This window comes from Schistocerca piceifrons, chromosome 1 (assembly GCF_021461385.2).
Source record: "Schistocerca piceifrons isolate TAMUIC-IGC-003096 chromosome 1, iqSchPice1.1, whole genome shotgun sequence".
Taxonomy (NCBI): domain Eukaryota; kingdom Metazoa; phylum Arthropoda; class Insecta; order Orthoptera; family Acrididae; genus Schistocerca; species Schistocerca piceifrons.
Genome location: NC_060138.1, coordinates 1045143567 through 1045163378, shown reverse-complemented (window position 1 = coordinate 1045163378; position 19812 = coordinate 1045143567). Strand labels below are relative to the sequence as shown.

The 19812-nt window shown below is 41.0% G+C and overlaps 1 protein-coding gene across 1 annotated transcript in view; it reads right to left on the bottom strand.

The window, feature by feature from the left end:
• LOC124731101 overlaps positions 1–19812 on the bottom strand; it is a 301651-nt gene that overhangs the window by 212000 nt on the left and 69839 nt on the right. The window contains exon 5 of the mRNA XM_047248509.1: positions 11762–11875. Coding sequence (XP_047104465.1) covers positions 11762–11875 — 114 coding nt within the window. The remainder of the gene's footprint in view (positions 1–11761; positions 11876–19812) is intronic.

Here is a 19812-nt window from a genome sequence, read left to right as displayed (position 1 = left end):
GCATGCCTCAGTAAGCCTTATATGTGTAGCACATTCCCCAGAGGTTGCCCGCTAACTACTGTCCCACCTCAACAGTCATGGACCTCATCAGTGTGCAGCACACCTTGAGATTGAGGGGTTTTTCCTTATAGAGGTTTTTACCAACCTCGCAAGCTGGCAGGTCAAGCCAAGACCCATTCCCTGTGACAAGCAACGTACCACCATCACGCCGCATGATGGTAAGGGAAGCATGTCCAGAGCTTACGGTGACAGAGGACTGAGGCGTTTACCAGACCTCAGCTCAAGAAAACCAGGGTCATCAAGCCCATACTCATCAAACGAATGCTGAGCCCGTAAGAGTTTGGATGTTGTTTAACTGTATCACAGTTCTTCTGGGTCACAGGTGACAATTTTTGCTTTTGGAAAGTTAATATGTAGCCCAAAGCAATTACTCACTTCAACGAGTTGCTCTGAGATTTTCTGTAGTTCATTTGACTACCTGCAGAAAGTACTACATTGTCTACGAATTTCACAAGCAAATGGTGCAATCCAACATAGCAAAACCTATTGTGAAATTTTTCACACAGGAAATATACAATGAAAGATATTCACTCTCAAAAATTTAGCTGCTAATGCACACTGCAAGTATCATTTAAAAAATGTTGAAAGTTGCAAATTTTTGCTGCACAAAGAACTACTTATAACAGTAGTTTGTACAGCCCCGCTTAGCACGTGTAACTGCAAATACGCACACGCAGCTGTAACAGGAGAAACCAGCACCACGTAGTGTACAGTCCAAAGTGAAACATACGGATTTTAAGCACTTAAGGGGAGACGGAACGCAGTTTTTAACCCTCTTCTGCCAATGCTATTTTACCTTTGTATAGGTACACTTTTCAAAAGAACTATAAGCGATAAAACAATGAAATTTTTACATATAAACAAAGGTGGTGTGACTTACCATACGAAAGCGCTGGCAGGTTGATAGAAACACAAACAGACACATACATACACACAAAATTCAAGCTTTCGCAACAAACTGTTGCCTCATCAGGAAAGAGGAAAGGAGAGGGAAAGACGAAAGGAAGTGGGTTTTAAGGGAGAGGGTAAGGAGTCATTCCAATCCCGGGAGCGGAAAGACTTACCTTGGGGAAAAAAGGACGGGTATACACTCGCACACACACACATATCCATCCACACATATACAGACACAAGCAGACATATTTAAAGACAAAGAGTTTGGGCAGAGATGTCAGTCGAGGCGGAAGTGCAGAGGCAAAGACGATGTTGAATGACAGGTGAGGTATGAGTGGCGGCAACTTGAAATTAGCGGAGACTGAGGCCTAGTGGGTAACGGGAAGAGAGGATATATTGAAGAGCAAGTTCCCATCTCCGGAGGTCGGATAGGTTGGTGTTAGTGGGAAGTATCCAGATAACCCGGACGGTGTAACTCTGTGCCAAGATGTGCTGGCCGTGCACCAAGGCATGTTTAGCCACAGGGTGATCCTCATTACCAACAAACACTGTCTGCCTGTGTCCATTCATGCGAATGGACAGTTTGTTGCTGGTCATTCCCACATAGAATGCATCACAGTGTAGGTAGGTCAGTTGGTAAATCACGTGGGTGCTTTCACATGTGGCTCTGCCTTTGATCGTGTACACCTTCCGGGTTACGGGACTGGAGTAGGTGGTGGTGGGAGGGTGCATGGGACAGGTTCTACACCGGGGGCAGTTACAAGGATAGGAGCCAGAGGGTAGGGAAGGTGGTTTGGGGATTTCATAGGGATGAACTAACAGGTTACGAAGGTTAGGTGGACGGCGGATAGACACTCTTGGTGGAGTGGGGCGGATTTCATGAAGGATGGATCTCATTTCAGGAAAGGATTTGAGGATGTCGTATCCCTGCTGGAGAGCCACATTCAGAGTCTGGTCCAGTCCCGAAAAGTATCCTGTCACAAGTGGGGCACCTTTGTGGTTCTTCTGTGGGGGATTCTGGGTTTGAGGGGATGAGGAAGTGGCTCTGGTTATTTGCTTCTGTACCAGGTCGGGAGGGTAGTTGCAGGATGCGAAACCTGTTGTCAGGTTGTTGGTGTAATGGTTCAGGGATTCCGGACTGGAGCAGATTCGTTTGCCACGAAGACCTAGGCTGTAGGGAAGGGACCGTTTGATGTGGAATGGGTGGCAGCTGTCATAACGGAGGTACTGTTGCTTGTTGGTGGGTTTGAGGTGGACGGACGTGTGAAGCTGACCATTGGACAGGTGGAGGTCAACATCAAGGAAAGTGGCATGGGATTTGGAGTAGGACCAGGTGAATCTGATGGAACCAAAGGAGTTGAGGTTGGAGAGGAAATTCTGGAGTTCTTCTTCACTGTGAGTCCAGATCATGAAGATGTCATCAATAAATCTGTACCAAACTTTGGGTTGGCAGGCCTGGGTAACCAAGAAGGCTTCCTCTAAGCGACCCATGAATAGGTTGGAGTACGAGGGGGCCATCCCTTTAATTGTTGGTATGTCTGGCCTTCAAAAGTGAAGAAGTTGTGGGTCAGGATGAAGCTGGCTAAGGTGATGAGGAAAGAGGTTTTAGGTAGGGTGGCAGGTGATCGGTGTGAAAGGAAGTGCTCCATCGCAGCGAGGTCCTGGACGTGCGGAATATTTGTGTACAAGGAAGTGGCATCAATGGTTACAAGGATGGTTTCCGGGGGTAACACATTGGGTAAGGATTCCAGGCGTTCGAGAAAGTGGTTGGTGTCTTTGATGAAGGATGGGAGACTGCATGTAATGGGTTGAAGGTGTTGATCTACGTAGGCAGAGATACGTTCTGTGGGGGCTTGGTAACCAGCTACAATGGGGCGGCTGGGATGATTGGGTTTGTGGATTTTAGGAAGAAGGTAGAAGGTAGGGGTGGGGGGTGACGGTGGGGTCAGGAGGTTGATGGAGTCAGTCCACCTCAAAAAACTATCCAATCTCCTGGTTTCCCACCTCCGGAAAGGCAACTCACTCACCCTTCACAACCTTTCCAGCAAACCTCAACCTCCTCTCATTGCACACAAACCCAGTCTCTCCCATCTACTCAATCTCCCACTTCCAGCTCCACTCCCTCCAAAACCTCAAAATTCCAATCAACACAATCTGGAACCACAACACCCTAATTCAGTAGTTAACCTTTCCTCCAAACCTCTCTCCCAATCCAAAACCTCTGTCCTATCCAAAGGCCTCACCTTCAGCCCCACTCCCAGATTCAACCAAACAGCCCTCGTCAAAGATTTACTGTCCTACACTCGTACTCTCTGCTGGAAATATCACTTTGCCATGAAGAAAAATGATCCTAATCCTACTCCTAATGATCCAACTCCCCAAGACACTATCCAAATTGAACCCTGCCTGGAACAGTTCCGTCCTCCGTCACAGCGGGACCCACCTCCTCTTCCTCAAAATCACCCTCTCCAAACCTTCCAGGAATTTCTGACTTCCAACGTTGCATCTCAATTCTTCTTAAAAAATCACCACTGCTGAAGCCCAAGCTATCCGTGATCTGAAGGCTGAACGATCCATCGTCATTCTTCCGGCGGACAAGGGTTCCACGACCATGGTACTTGATCGTCGGGAGTATGTGGCTGAGGGACTACGTCAGCTTTCAGACAACACCACATACAAAGTTTGCCAAGGTAATCCCATTCCTGATGTCCAGGCGGAGCTTCAAGGAATCCTCAGAACCTTAGGCCCCCCTACAAAACCTTTCCCATGACTCCATCAACCTCCTAACCCCACCGACACCCCGCACCCCTACCTTCTACCTTCTTCCTAAAATTCACAAACCCAATCATCCCGGCCGCCACATTGTAGCTGGTTACCAAGCCCCCACAGAACGTATCTCTGCCTACATAGATCAACACCTTCAACCCATTACATGCAGTCTCCCATCCTTCATCAAAGACACCAACCACTTTCTCGAACGCCTGGAATCCTTACCCAATCTATTACCCCCGGAAACCATCCTTGTAACCATTGATGCCACTTCCTTGTACACGAATATTCCGCATGTCCAGGGCCTCGCTGCGATGGAGCACTTCCTTTCACACCGATCACCTGCCACCCTACCTAAAACCTCTTTCCTCATCACCTTAGCCAGCTTCATCCTGACCCACAACTTCTTCACTTTTGAAGGCCAGACATACCAACAATTAAAGGGAACAGCCATGGGTACCAGGATGGCCCCCTCGTACGCCAACCTATTCATGGGTCGCTTAGAGGAAGCCGTCTTGGTTACCCAGGCCTGCCAACCCAAAGTTTGGTACAGATTTATTGATGACATCTTCATGATCTGGACTCACAGTGAAGAAGAACTCCAGAATTTCCTCTCCAACCTCAACTCCTTTGGTTCCATCAGATTCACCTGGTCCTACTCCCAATCCCATGCCACTTTCCTTGACATTGACCTCCATCTGTCCAATGGCCAGCTTCACACGTCCGTCCACCTCAAACCCACCAACAAGCAACAGTACCTCCATTATGACAGCTGCCACCCATTCCACATCAAACGGTCCCTTCCCTACAGCCTAGGTCTTCGTGGCAAACAAATCTGCTCCAGTCCGGAATCCCTGAACCATTACACCAACAACCTGAAAACAGCTTTCACATCCCGCAACTACCCTCCCAACCTGGTACAGAAGCAAATAACCAGAGCCACTTCCTCATCCCCTCAAACCCAGAACCTCCCACAGAACCACCACAAAAGTGCCCCATTTGTGACAGGATACTTTCCGGGGCTGGATCAGACTCTGAATATGGCTCTCCAGCAGGGATATGACATCCTCAAATCCTGCCCTGAAATGAGATCCATCCTTCATGAAATCCTCCCCACTCCACCAAGACTGTCTTTCCGCCGTCCACCTAACCTTCGTAACCTCTTAGTTCATCCCTATGAAATCCCCAAACCACCTTCCTTACCCTCTGGCTCCTACCCTTGTAACCGGCCCGGTGTAAAACCTGTCCAATGCACTCTCCCACCACCACCTACTCCAGTCCTGTAACACGGAAGGTGTTCACGATCAAAGGCAGAGCCACGTGTGAAAGCACCCACGTGATCTACCAACTGACCTGCCTACACTGTGAAGCTTTCTATGTGGGAATGAGCAGCAACAAACTGTCCATTCGCATGAATGGACACAGGCAGACAGTGTTTGTTGGTAATGAGGATCACCCTGTGGCTAAACAAGCCTTGGTGCACGGCCAGCACATCTTGGCACAGAGTTACACCGTCCGGGTTATCTGGATACTTCCCACTAACACCAACCTGTCAGAACTCCGGAGATGGGAACTTCCCCTTCAGTATATCCTCTCTTCTCGTTATCCGCCAGGCCTCAACCTCCGCTAATTTCAAGTTGCCGCCGCTCATACCTCACCTGTCTTTCAACAACATCTTTGTCTCTTTACCTCCGCCTCGACTGACATCTCTGCCCAAACTCTTTGCCTTTACAATTGTCTGCTTGTGTCTGTGTATGTGCGGATGGATATGTGTGTGTGTGCGCGAGTGTATACCCGTCCTTTTTTCCCCTAAGGTAAGTCTTTCCACTCCCGGGATTGGAATGACTCCTTACCCTCTCCCTTAAAACCCACATCCTTTCGTCTTTCCCTCTCCTTCCCTCTTTCCTGACGAAGCAACCATTGGTTGTGAAAGCTAGAATTTTGTGTGTATGTATGTGTTTCTATCGACCTGCCAGCGCTTTTGTATGGTAAGTCACATCATCTTTGTTTTTAAATATATATAAAAATTTCATGTTTGTTTGTGTGTCTATCGACCTGCCAGCACTTTCGTTCGGTAAGGCACATCATCTGTGTTTGAACATAATATCTCTTATGGTTTTGAAGAAAAAAAATTAATCTTTCACTATTAAAATTTAACTTTTTTTTGTATATTAATTATTATAAAGCAGTTTGATTGTTTGGTGGTTCTCAATTTACTTGTTATTACTTATTACCATCTGCAGTACAAACAGACCAAATTTCATGTTTCTAACCTCATTAGTTTATCAAATAATGGTACCTGAAAGTACAAAAATGTAGTTTTGAAAAAAATCCATGTAAAGTTTAACATTCCTGAATGAGATTTTCACCCTGCAGCGGAGTGTGCGCTGATATGAAACTTCCTGGCAGATTAAAACTGTGTGCCCGACCGAGACTCGAACTCGGGACCTTTGCCTTTCGCGGGCAAGTGCTCTACCATCTGAGCTACCGAAGCGTGACTCACGCCCGGTCCTCACAGCTTTACTTCTGCCAGTATCTCGTCTCCTACCTTCCAAACTTCACAGAAGCTCTCCTGCGAACCTCGCAGAACTAGCACTCCTGAAAGAAAGGATACTGCGGAGACATGGCTTAGCCACAGCCTGGGGGATGTTTCCAGAATGAGATATTTTCACTCTGCAGCGGAGTGTGCGCTGATATGAAACTTCCTGGCAGATTAAAACTGTCAGGACCGGGCGTGAGTCGTGCTTCGGTAGCTCAGATGGTAGAGCACTTGCCAGCGAAAGGCAAAGGTCCCGAGTTCGAGTATCGGTCGGGCACACAGTTTTAATCTGCCAGGAAGTTTCATATCAGCGCACACTCCGCTGCAGAGTGAAAATCTCATTCTGGAAACATTCCCTAGGCTGTGGCTAAGCCATGTCTCCGCAGTATCCTTTCTTTCAGGAGTGCTAGTTCTGCAAGGTTTGCAGAAGAGCTTCTGTAAAGTTTGGAAGGTAGGAGACGACATACTGGCAGAAGTAAAGATGTGAGGACCGCGCGTGAGTCGTGCTTCGGTAGCTCAGATGGTAGAGCACTTGCCCGCGAAAGGCAAAGGTCCCGATTTCGAGTCTTGGTCGGGCACACAGTTTTAATCTGCCAGGAAGTTTAATATTCCTATTCTAGCATAGTTATTGATGAAAATTACTTACCACTAATATTTTCCTGCACCACACTGAGCAGCATCTGAATCATACTGATCATCTTTTCTTCTCTCTGTCACTCTTCTTTTCTGTCTGGCTTCTTTTGTGCATTTTAAATTAGCAATATCTGCTATGCGGATTCTCTCTTTATCTATTTGCACCAAGGATTCTGCAGTATTTCCACTAGATTTTATGCCCAATAATTCCAAAACATCCAGTTTTCTAATTACACCCCAAAACATCCAGTTTTCTAGTTACACCATCATCGAAGCATAAAATATGCATCATAAACACCAAATTTGAGGATTGTAAGCTGAACAAATACAGTTTTTGGTAACCGGTTCCAAATGACAGAATTCACACATTCATTTAAATTTTGGGGTTTCCCATGAAGACGTTTCTTCAACAACATATCTTTACAAAGGCCTCTAAATACGGGTTTAATTTCATTCGTTACTGATGCAGGTAAGAAATGTTTTGGTCATATCTGGCACTTCTCGTGTACTGGCACCAAGTGTCAGGATCATTCGGGCAAAGACTGTGCACTGGATTTTCATTTGTGGAAAGCTAATGGAAAAAGGTAGCCCATACAGCTTTTTTCATGTTTCCTAAATTCCCTACATTTCTTCTTATGGCCAAGCCATAATAATTCTGTAATCTATTTCAACATTTGTCAGGCGACCTTTACTACCTATCTTCTTACCCTCTTCCAATATTATTTTTTACTTTTCTTTCAATAATCGTCTCAACTTGGACCCCATTCTCTTCTGGAAATGTCCAATGCACTCCAATTTAGAAATTGTGACATTAGGACCATAGGGTTGTTCTGCACATACCCGGTCATAAGCCTTGCTGTCACCGTCCCCTAAATACTGTGTGTATCTGACTCCTCTGTTTGCCACTGAACGATTAAAAATCCTGAGAACTCCTGCTACTTCCATCCCGCCTCTTGGACCACTATAATTTATCTGACAGTTATGTTCATGCTCTTTCTCAGTTCCACTGCCACAAGTTTTACAGTACTTGCTTAGAATCTCTACATCAATTACCTTGCCAGAATCAAACGATGTAGCTGTCATGACATCATTCAGTGAATTGTGTCAATGTTTCTGTCAGCTGCCTTCAAAACACGCACAAACATCACCACTTTCACTGTCATCACTTTCCTTGAGTGCTTCTTCAGCCGATTCCTTCATTGAGCTGTTACAAACTTTAGCAACAGCAGTACCAATAACATTCTTGGAAGTCATAAATTCTGCAGGAGGATATGGAATGTCAAGTAATGCACCTAAGAGTTTGCCTGCCTCCATCCCATTACCAATAGATCTGAGACCATACATTAGCCTTATGTTGTTCTCATATAAATTATTATTTGCCATTTTTTATGACATGGTTGTAGCAACTGCACCACATTTTGTACAACTCACTGTCATGTTTGACACAATCCCTTTATGAAGACACTGATTCTCACCCAAAGATACGTCACCACCACATATTCTGCACACAGTATTTTTGGAAACGAAATCACAGAGCATGCTAAGGTTCACCAGAATATTTCCAAAGAAATGTTCATCTTCAGAAGGTAACGCAGGAAATGCCTTGAAGACACTGCAATTTCTTTCTTGATGTGCTGATTTTCTTGATGTCTAACATTCTCGGGTCCTTTGACCCATTAACCTCATTTATCTTTACGTATTTATTTCCTCTGAATTTTAATTTAGGCAGGAATTGCTTTATTCGCGGCATTTTTATCAAAACAAGGAGAACCAAAGAAAATAAAATCAACGCTTCACTCACAACAAACTTCACTAAGCACAACCATTAACGCTCGAAAACAGTGACAAACTCGATCGGAAAAACGAGTATCGATAGTAGATACAGGGTAGGAAACATTGAAGCGATAAAACAATAAAAACATGAAATAATATACAAGGAGTAAAAGAATGCTGTGCATTATCTCTGCATGGCGCAGAAAGGAAGGCATGGCACTTAAATGCCAGATTGCACAGAGTGTCAGGAAACCATATCTCACGAAAATATTGTTGGATTTATATAAAACAAAAACTGTTTCACGCAGGAAAGACCAGGCATTTCAAATATGCTAAAATCTAAAAATCGAATTTTTGAAGCCCACTTGCCTTCCGTCTCCCCTTAAACCATACCAAAAATGTCTTAAGTCATTATTTTGAATACCCTGCCATTCATACCAACAGCTAAATTGCTGAATATGTAATTGTTACACAAGTGACCAACAGCAGAAAGAAAATCAAGGCAGCATATGATGATGTATTACAGATGACTTCAATCTGTTTACATGAAATATATTTTGAAATTCTCATCTCACAGGCTTTATGACAAATTTTTAAGAACGTATATTTTAGTAACAAGAAACAGTTTCTTGTTAGTCATCACAAAAATGCCTAGTTTCTATCGAATGATAAATATTCTCCTTACATCAGGCTCACATGAGAAAAGAAAAATTAATGCATTCAAGCACTTCACAGCAATAACTCATTTTATTTAGACAACGTTGGGATGGGGTAAGAAATGGTCATGGCTGTTGTTCTGCACATTGTAATGCATACCAGGTACACAGGAGCAAATTTGGAGAACATGGTGATTCAAACAAAGCACATATGACGGAAGTTTAACAATACTGGTCCACTGATCTGCCATAATAACAAAGAGCTACAGGAAATTATATAGTCCGACAATTTTTTGAAAAATGCTGTACACTGTCACAAAAATTTCTTTATCGAGAGACTGAGTTACATTATTAGTTCCAGGTGGAATCCAAATTATATTAACAGTCTTTATGTTATCCCCTTAAAGACAGATGTGTCATGTGTCTACATCAAGAGTCCAACAAAAGCAATGAATTATTTTCTGCAACTGTAGGAAGACATTTGAGATGTAGTATTGAAAATTATTGTCTTGCAGATTTCCCGATTCTGCTATACCGATTACATGATTTTTTCCAACTAAACAGTCCTCCACCCCCCCCCCCCCCCCCAACTTCCTTAAGGTTCCTGAAGAAAGATATAAAGCTGTACAAGCAGTAACTTATTGATACTTATCACTGGCACTGTTAAATAGAAATGTGTCATACATTCATTGACTGCATGACTCTTGTCTTTGCAGGCAGTTCTTGCATGAAATTGACTGACTGTCTTTATTCACAGCATTTTATGAAATAATGAGAGGCTTCATTGTGATGTCAGCTACAAATTTCTCTATAGCATTACCTATTAACAACATGTCCTGTAGACATTTACTTGCAGTAAACTTCGTAATTTTCCAATTTCGTTTTCCGTGTAATTTCATAAAACTGTTTAACCAGATCAAAAAAGCTTCAAACTCCGTAATGTCTATCTCACCTGCAATTGAGAGCACCCAATCTCATAGAGCTCGATTGGTCACAGTGCAGTGACTGTCACAAGCAGTTCTCAATTTTTTTGAATTGTTTTTCTTTCACACTTCTGCAGGTTTCATTATGGTACATATGTCATACTCCATGTAAATCTTTCTTCCATTTAGCCAACTGATGTCCAGATTCCACAAACTGAAATCGGCGCACTGCACACTGCTTTTAACTTTAAAGTGTTTTTTCCCCTCTTCATTTAACCAAAAGCTTTACTACCTCCTCCTTGTCAGCCATTACTACACATTTTCTTTCGGTTAGGAATGAACTGTATTTTTATTCTGGACAATCATAGCTCAAAGCACAATTCATAGAATTGTCAGCGTTATTTCCTGTTTCTTTTTTTTCTAATTTTTCCGCAATTTCTAATGAAAACGTCAACACCATTCAAATAAATATCCAAGACATTAACTAATAAGTAAGATATATTCAGGAACAGTAGGTTATTTTGGCTGTATCCCATGCTCTTCGTATTTCACCTTTGCAAGGAAAAAACATTAACAGTAAACCACATTACTGTGAAACTCTGGAAACGTATATGGGGGAAAAAAATTAAGACAGTTTTGCCTCCATGTCAACACTTAGTGATACCTTATGGTTATTAAATGAGCTGCAAATTCAAGCAAACAGCAACAGCGAACAATTGTGTCAGAGCAACTATCAACTGAAACCAAAATTGAGTTTAAATTACTATCACATTGTACCGTGTTGTCTGTTTACTGATGTGCCAATGGCAATTTTCTATTATTATTATTATTATTATTATTATTATTATTATTATATTTTAATACTTGCAGTGTGTTTCAGCAGCTGAAATTTTGCCACTGTGATGCTTTCAGTGTATTCTTCCCATATAAAAAAAAATTCAGGACAGGTTTGGACATGTCAGACTGGACAGTTCCCTTGTCAGATGGTTTAATTTCTGTTCTGTAATTGTGATTCCTGTGTCCTTTCAGTCTAGTTCTCTAGACATGTTACAAAGTTGCTGAAAATAATTTTAGACTGTACTAATACAGATGTGGACACTATCAAATGAACAAATGTGATGTAAGTAGCAGAGAAATGTGCTGCCTTTATGCCTTTTATAACAGACATGGTTGAGCAGAAGTCATTATCTGAAGAACTGTTGTCACAGACACTAGCAACTGAACAAATGCCACTTGAGTAGCAAAGAGAAGTGCTGCCTTTATGACCTACATAACAGACACAATTGGTGATAAATCAGGTCCACAGAATGAAGCTGAATGCTGAAGACTACAATTTATCACCAATGATGCCCATTATAAAGGATATTATGTATATCTAACAAGTTTGTAGGCCGTACACAAAATTTAAAGAGATAAAAAGATTAAATTCTTATATTTAAAGGCAGCACTTTTACTGAAGAATCAATAAACAGTGCAATAGTTCTGTAATATCAGATTGAAAAAGAATGCACTACCTTTGTCCTGTAATATAACTGCCAGTTCTATAGCCGACTTCGCTATACTATGATATTTATGGTCCGCCTTTGCCTTGGCTGTATGGACACCCCTTAGCTTCTTTTTCAACTCTTCTGTAACAAAACAGAGCATCTGACATTAAATCTCAGGCAGAATAGTTCGACCAATGGATGCACCAGTAGTGCTAAACACTCTCTTCATCTGATTGGGTTAATAAAATATTAAGCATTTGCCTGGAAAGTAAGGTCACCTACTCTTTCTGACGCTCTTATTGTTCAGGGCGCAGTCTACTTGCTTGAGCTAGTTGGTGGCAGTTATTAACTTCCCCACACAACCAACTTCAGTCCCTCCACATTTCTGCAGAGTCAGGACATGTCCCAACATGAACCTCAATCTAGTGGTCAGGTTCCAGCTGAAATGCAGCGTTGATTTGAACAATGCTATGCTATTAAATTATGTGTGAAACTTACGAAGTTCACTGTGAAAACATTTCCAGTGACTGGGCAGGCATTTGGGAGAGAATGTCTGTCAAAATGGAAGGTGTTTCAGTAGCACAAGACCTTTTTGGAAGCCTGGTATGAGATCAACAACATAATACCCTTGAAAGGTGATGACAGTGTGAATCCTGGGCTTTAACTTTTAAACACTAAACATAGAATGAGTGTCCATGTGATTGCTCAGACACTAGAGGCATTCACACAATCGCATATGAAAAAAGTGTGAGAACAACTGGACCCAAAACATTAAACGATGACCACAAGTCCAACCGAGAGTTCATTCGTGAAGAAATTCTGGAATTGTGTATAAATTACGCTATCTTTCTGAACAATGTTGTAATGGGTTTTCCAATATGACAAGAAGACGAGCTCCAAGTGGCACACCTTGCAATCACCATGTCCCAAGAAGGCACACAAACAGATCCAAAGTGAAGGTAATGCTGAGTGTCTTTATTCAGTGTCAGTGATATCGTCCACAATGAGATTGTCCCTGCAGAGCAGAACATCGGTGCTCTACCTTCTATGAGGATGTGCTCGACAGGCTTGGAGGGAGGGAAACGTTGTATGCATCAGAACACACATTGCCAGATCCTGAAAGTACCAACAAGATAACAGCCACACCACCTTCATGGCAAGGGATTATTTGATCAAAAAACGAAGTAGCAATTCTGCCCCAGCCCCCATACTGTTTCGACCTTGCTCCTTGATATTCATTTATTTATCTTTCTCTCCAGCTCACCTTGAAAGGACACCATTTGGAGACTACGCTGCTGTTACATGAGCCCTAGAGGACTTCTGGAACCTGGGCCTTTCAGGATACCCAAAGCACTTAGAAATCTTGCTGGCAAAAGTTTAGTGATGCAAGTACAGTGAAACCTCTTTATAATGTTCCTCCATATAATGTTTTCCTCCATGTTACATCTGTTTTCTTCGGTCCCGACTAAAAGTCCATATAAACAATGTTAAATGTTCCTCTTTACTGTGTTTCCTCTATATTACAATTTCCTCCATACAATGCTCATATTTTTGGAACCCTGGTCAATTATTTACTTCTTTATAATGTTGAAGTGACTGGATGTAGACGCATTGTTTTCCGTTCTGTGGATTCACAGTTTGCACCGGCTCGGAAAGCCTGCACTCAACGTGTTTCACATGTCAGCGGCAGAACCTGGTCACGTGACATGTGACGCACATTCTGCTTGCGATCTTTTTGGTGCCATTTACTGTCACCCATCCACCTACCGGGCCCCAAGTTTTAATTACAAAAAAACGAATCATTTCATACATTGATCATCTGCAATATCATATTACAGTGTTGTGAAAATTTAAAATGTCATCTATGGCACCATTTGTCAAAGCTGATTAGTGGTATCCCGATCTTCAGTAATGCCCTATAATTATTATTTGGAAGCCTTCCTCTTTATAGTGTTTTCCTCTATACAGTGTTCAGAATTTGTGGTCCCTTGAAAAACGTTATATAGAGGTTGCACTGTAGATGGTATTTTAAAGAATTGATGTGTTATACTGTTCTCATCATTACACTGATGTTTACTGACATACTGACATTATTGGTGCACGTAATTTAGCTTAGTGACATTACTTTCCAGACAAACTTTATATATCACAATGAGAAATTAATCTGTCATACAGAGTATATTCTTATATAATAGAGAGAAACATTCCACGTGGGAAAAATATATCTAAAAACAAAGATGATGTGACTTACCAAACGAAAGTGCTGGCAGGTCGATAGACACACAAACAAACACAAACATACACACAAAATTCAAGCTTTCGCAACAAACGGTTGCCTCATCAGGAAAGAGGGAAGGAGAGGGAAAGACGAAAGAATGTGGGTTTTAAGGGAGAGGGTAAGGAGTCATTCCAATCCCGAGAGCGGAAAGACTTACCTTAGGGGGAAAAAAGGACAGGTATACACTCGCACACACACTCGCACACACATATCCATCCGCACATACTTCTGTCTGTGTATGTGCGGATGGATATATATATGTGTGTGTGTGTGTGTGTGTGCGCGCGCGAGTGTATACCTGTCCTTTTTTCCCCTTAAGGTAAGTCTTTCCGCTCCCGGGATTGGAATGACTCCTTACCCTCTCCCTTAAAACCCACATTCTTTCGTCTTTCCCTCTCCTTCCCTCTTTCCTGACGAAGCAACCGTTTGTTGCGAAAGCTTGAATTTTGTGTGTATGTTTGTGTTTGTTTGTGTGTCTATCGACCTGCCAGCACTTTCGTTTGGTAAGTCACATCATCTTTGTTTTTAGAGTATATTCTTAATATTTATCATACTAACTACATAATGAAATAACAAAATCAGAGACACAAAGAGAGAATATTAAGGGGGTTTAGACTCATAACGACACGTCTACAAAATTGGCCATTTCAACACACGTACTTCTTCACTGTCTAGAAAAACTAATCTATTGATTGCAAAAAAGACTGAACTACAATCTCAAATCATTCCAGAGATAGTGTGTAGCATATCCACAAATTCACTTTAATGTTTATGTCACAGTAGCATTTGCCTTTTACATCATTTTGGTCCCCTTTGCAGTACTACAGCATTAAAAGACATAACAGCAAGTGCAAATACATCCTTTTGATACTAAATAAAGACTGTGTATTTTTAGAGACATGACCAAAATTTGGACTAACCTATAGCCTTACAGACACACTGTTGATATTATAACATTTGCAATATTTTTAACAGTGCTCATCTATTATTGTGATTGTTAGTTTCGAGCCTGTTGTTGTGGAGTCAACATTTTTTTTAGGGGAAGAACAATTAGTAATCTTTTGGAGAATCAAAAATGTACTACAGAAGAAAATTCTAGTTCTTTAACCTTTCATAATGTGATTTCTTCATTAGGCAGTAACGCTTTCGTAGGCTGTGGTAAGTTATTTTTCACTCACAGTAAGTAACTGGTATTGTATCAATTAAACCTAGATATTTAAGGGAGTTGTACACAACTGCAAGTTAAAGACATTTGCCTATGCGTAATTTTGTAACTGTATTGCAGAAAATGACGGCTGTATTAAAGAAATAAGTTGTGCGACACCTGAAGATGCTGAAACACTATTCAATGTTGCAGTGATTCAGATTTACCTGATGATTCCTTAAAGGAACCTAATCATCAGGCAGTAATAAAGGACAACAGTGATTATATTTACAACTCAGCAGTGTTACTGCAATGGTATAAAAGGATGACAATAAAATTATTTATGTAAAATGTGTGTGTGTGTGTGTGTGTTGCTTTGCCCAATATGGTGATGCACAAATTATATAAGTGCTGGATATATTTTGGAATCTTTGAAATATACAATCCTGCAACTTCGCAACAAAATCGCGTGGAATTTAAGATGTAAGTATCATAAACAGTTAACCTCACATACTTACTTACTCTGTATTTCATCGTTTGCAGGTCAGTTACGTTCACATAGGGCGCTTCTAACACTGTTTTCTACTGTAGGGCATCAACACACCAAGAATATTTCGCCACAGTGGAAGAATAAAAATCGAAAACTGACGATTATGTAAAGTGTATCTTGCAAATCATGTGAACAGCGGTCTGATGATGAACTTGCCAGTTCAAAACCAGTTACGGAACTATTTACTTAAATAAATAGCAGTATTAACAGTGGCTGGTTGCTGTCTTCTTCTCTGTATTTATTGTACACAGCCACGATCTCACTATGTCAGTTTTAGACAAAATAGCACGTATGTATTGCCTGATGTTGAAGATATCTCAGAAATCAATTACTCGATGATCCTAGGGCATTAAGAATAGGGTTTCTGAAATTTAAGGAATACCTGCAATCACTTATGTAAATATTCAGTCCTTACTAAAGTAAAATTAGGGTTAAAATCAAACACTGGAAAATCCAGGATGGAATGTAACAATACCAGAGAAGGGAAGTTGCTACTCACCATATAGCGGAGATGCTGAGTCGCGATAGTGAATTTTTTATTGTGCCTATCGCGACTCAGCATCTCCGCTATATGGTGAGTAGCAACTTTCCTCACTGCTGCTACAGAATTCTGTAAAAGTGAAGAGTGAGGAAGCTGTGCTCTTCACGCAGCAGAAACATTGTTTTCACTGTACTTCACACAAAATTAAAAATGAAATGACTCGCCATATTCCACTTTTTCTTGTAATGTGTTCAGAAAAGTCAATAAAGCTATGAAAAGTGTTGTGCCACTAGTTTGGAAAGTTGCTAACACATGGCCCTGTATGCTGTGTAGTTTGAACAGTTTTCCTATCATGTGTAAAGCTACTCATCACAGGGCAATACTGCAGAATATCTTGCTAAGAATATGTTTGTGTACACACACAATGTTTTTCTGTTTAATACATGTAATGAACATGATTTTCCTTCATTTGGAGACCATAATAGTTCTTGAGAACACTTATGGGGCACACAAACCCATTTCTATGAATTGTATAATTAATCACCCTTTATAAAACCCAGAAAAAAAATGAGTGTAAAGTGAATCTGGTTGACGGTACCAGAAAAACCCATTGTTTAATGGAATGCATGATTTCAACCTCTTCCTTTGGTAACTAACCTCCTTTCATATTTCAACAGTGGAACTGATCACACTGAGCTGCAATGCAATATTTATAGTTACTATGCATTGCAGTTACTGTGCCATCTGTTAGCAGCTTTTCGACCTATTTTGAAACATCTGTATAATTTCCATACAAAATTCTTAAACTTTCACAATAAACACATCTTTTGTTGCACTAATCTATTACCCTTAGTTTTCAAGATATTTAATTTTGAAATCAGTGACTCCTTCACTGGACATTCTGTCCATGACATATGGATGGATTGATGCTTGTCTATTTTCCCTGGAAAACTTGCACAGCATCCTGAATGATAAATGAATAATTTTCAGCAAAATCCATTATGACAATTAGCTCATCTTCTGTTAGATCAAATTTAAGGACTTCAAGATGCAAATTCTGATGTTTGGCAATGCAACAATGGCATTACAGAAACAAAATTTTTGTCCCTACTTTGTCCAGAGTGTCCCAATCCGTGTGAATCCATTGCTAAACACAAATCAAACAATGGAAAACCAAGGATGACACACGACGGCAGTCTCAGGCAACTGAAACCACACAGCGAGCAGCGCCACCAGTGCACGATGGAAGTGGCAACTAGGTAGGGGAAAGGAGGGGGCTGGTGTGGGGAGGGGGAGGGATAGTATGGTGGGCTTGGTGGACAGTGAAGTGCTGCAAATTGGGTGGCAGGCAGGGGTGAGGTGGGAAGGTGTGGAGGGGGGGGGGGGGGGAGGGAGTAATGGAAAAGGAGAGAAATAGAGAGAAAAAATAATAAAATAAAATACAAAAAACTGGTTGTGGTGGTGGAATGACAGCTGTGTAGTGCTGGAATGAGAGCAGGGAAGGGGCTGGATGGGTGAGGACACCAACTAACGAAGGTTGAGGCCAGGAGGGTTACGGGAACGTAGGATCTATTGCAGGGAAAGTTCCCACTTGCTCAGTCTGCTTGTGTCTGTATATGTGTGGATGGATATGTGTGTGTGTGTGTGTGTGCAAGCGTATACCCGTCCTTTTTTCCCCCTAAGGTAAGTCTTTCCGCTCCCGGGATTGGAATGACTTCTTACCCTCTCCCTTAAAACCCACATCCTTTCGTCTTTCCCTCTCCTTCCCTCTTTCCTGATGAGGCAACAGTTTGTTGCGAAAGCTTGAATTTTGTGTGTATGTTTGTGTTTGTTTGTGTGTCTGTCGACCTGCCAGCACTTTCATTTGGTAAGTCACATCATCTTTGTTTTTAGATAAACTAAGTACAAAATTAGATTTGGTGTTATACTCTTTAAAACTGAGGGCCAACCTTTATCTTTTATGAAAATGCAGATTATACTCACGTACGTTAATGGCAATTAATTCAAAAATGAAAAAATGAATTTTAAGGAGGCAGATGGCAAAACAAGAGGGGAAGTAAAAATATACCAGCTTGCTTCACCACAACCTTGTCATTACTTTGTAGAGCCTTATATGCTCGCATTGCAAAATCAAATCTAGTTTTTAGGTAGTTCAGACAATGGCATTTCTAATGGTTTAAAAGAGTGCAGGAAATATTTTTTTGTAGCAGTAGGCTGAAAATACCAATTTTTTTTAGTTTTTATAAGAAATGTTAATTTTTCACTCAATTTGTAAACTACTGGTAAGCAGTAGGAGAATGGAATTTTATGTTCCAAGACCTTGTGATGGTAAGTTATCACACACAGAGTTTTAGGCTTATCAAGTGCGTATCTCCAGAGATATAAAAATTAAACTTCTCATTTTTTCAAACAACTATTTTTTTGGCCGACTTTGCTTCAATTTATCCATGTAAAAGTTGCTACCAATTTCTTTAATTACTCCACGTAAGAGAGTGCCAAAAGCTGTTCATTATGACCTAGTCTAGTTTCTTTCAATAACATATTGCCAGAGATAATATGACTCAAAGTTGCTGAAAACTCTGAGATGTACTGTTGAAAGCTGCACAATGGGGTCAAATGAATGATTTTATCTCTGCATGTACTAAGCTGGCAAAAGTGAAATTTAGCTATTGTTCACTGGGAACATGTGAATGTTCACACAGAATTTAATCAAAATCCATTATAGTCATGTGGGAAATTTTTCCGAAATTATACTACTTGGCACAGAATGGCCCCAATGTCAGTACACAGAAGCAGCCAGGATAAAAAAGTAATGCTGAATACTATTATACAACAATTCTAAATACAGTTCCTGTTGCTTAAAGGGAGGATATCAGTTAGTAGCTTTTGTAAGAGAAAAAGAAAATTAGTAGATACGGATCTCAACTAATAGTGAAAAAGTGGAGTGGCCCTACCTTTTAAGTAACTTTGGCATCGTATAGATGGAATAATAAATTATGGGACAGTACCCATCCCAAGACTGATGAAAATCTTACAGCAAGAGCTCGGAATCATTACACTTTAATGATAATATACTTATTTTGTAATAGTACAAGTAATTCATTTTAAGATGAATTTGGAAGAAATCGTGAAATTCACAACCACTATACAAGAAATAAAAATAATGTCCGTACAGGTAATGCATCCCTATCTAAGGTTCACAATGGCATTTCATATTCTGGTACGCCACTTCTTTTACAATTTGTCAGAACACATGGTTATTAATTCTGCATAGCTCTCATGTTTGTATTGAACATACCTCGATTTTCCCAGTACGTGAATAAAAACGGTATGTGAATAACGAACAAGGAGGAAGTGTGGAAGATCAACATTAGTCATAATTTGTTGTTCATACATTTCTACAGAAGTTGCCTGCAGTGACTGTTTCATATGTTTACGAATGGGGTCTGTCTTTAGCAAAACACAATTTTGATTTTTATCCCAAACACGTTTCACTGCATTACAGCATCCGCAGTGGGCTTTTATTTTATGGCTTTTTACCACATAGTGTGGTTTTCCTGATGTGTTACATTTTTACAGTGACTGATTTCTTTCACAGTTTGCCGTGTTTTCTGTATTCCTCATC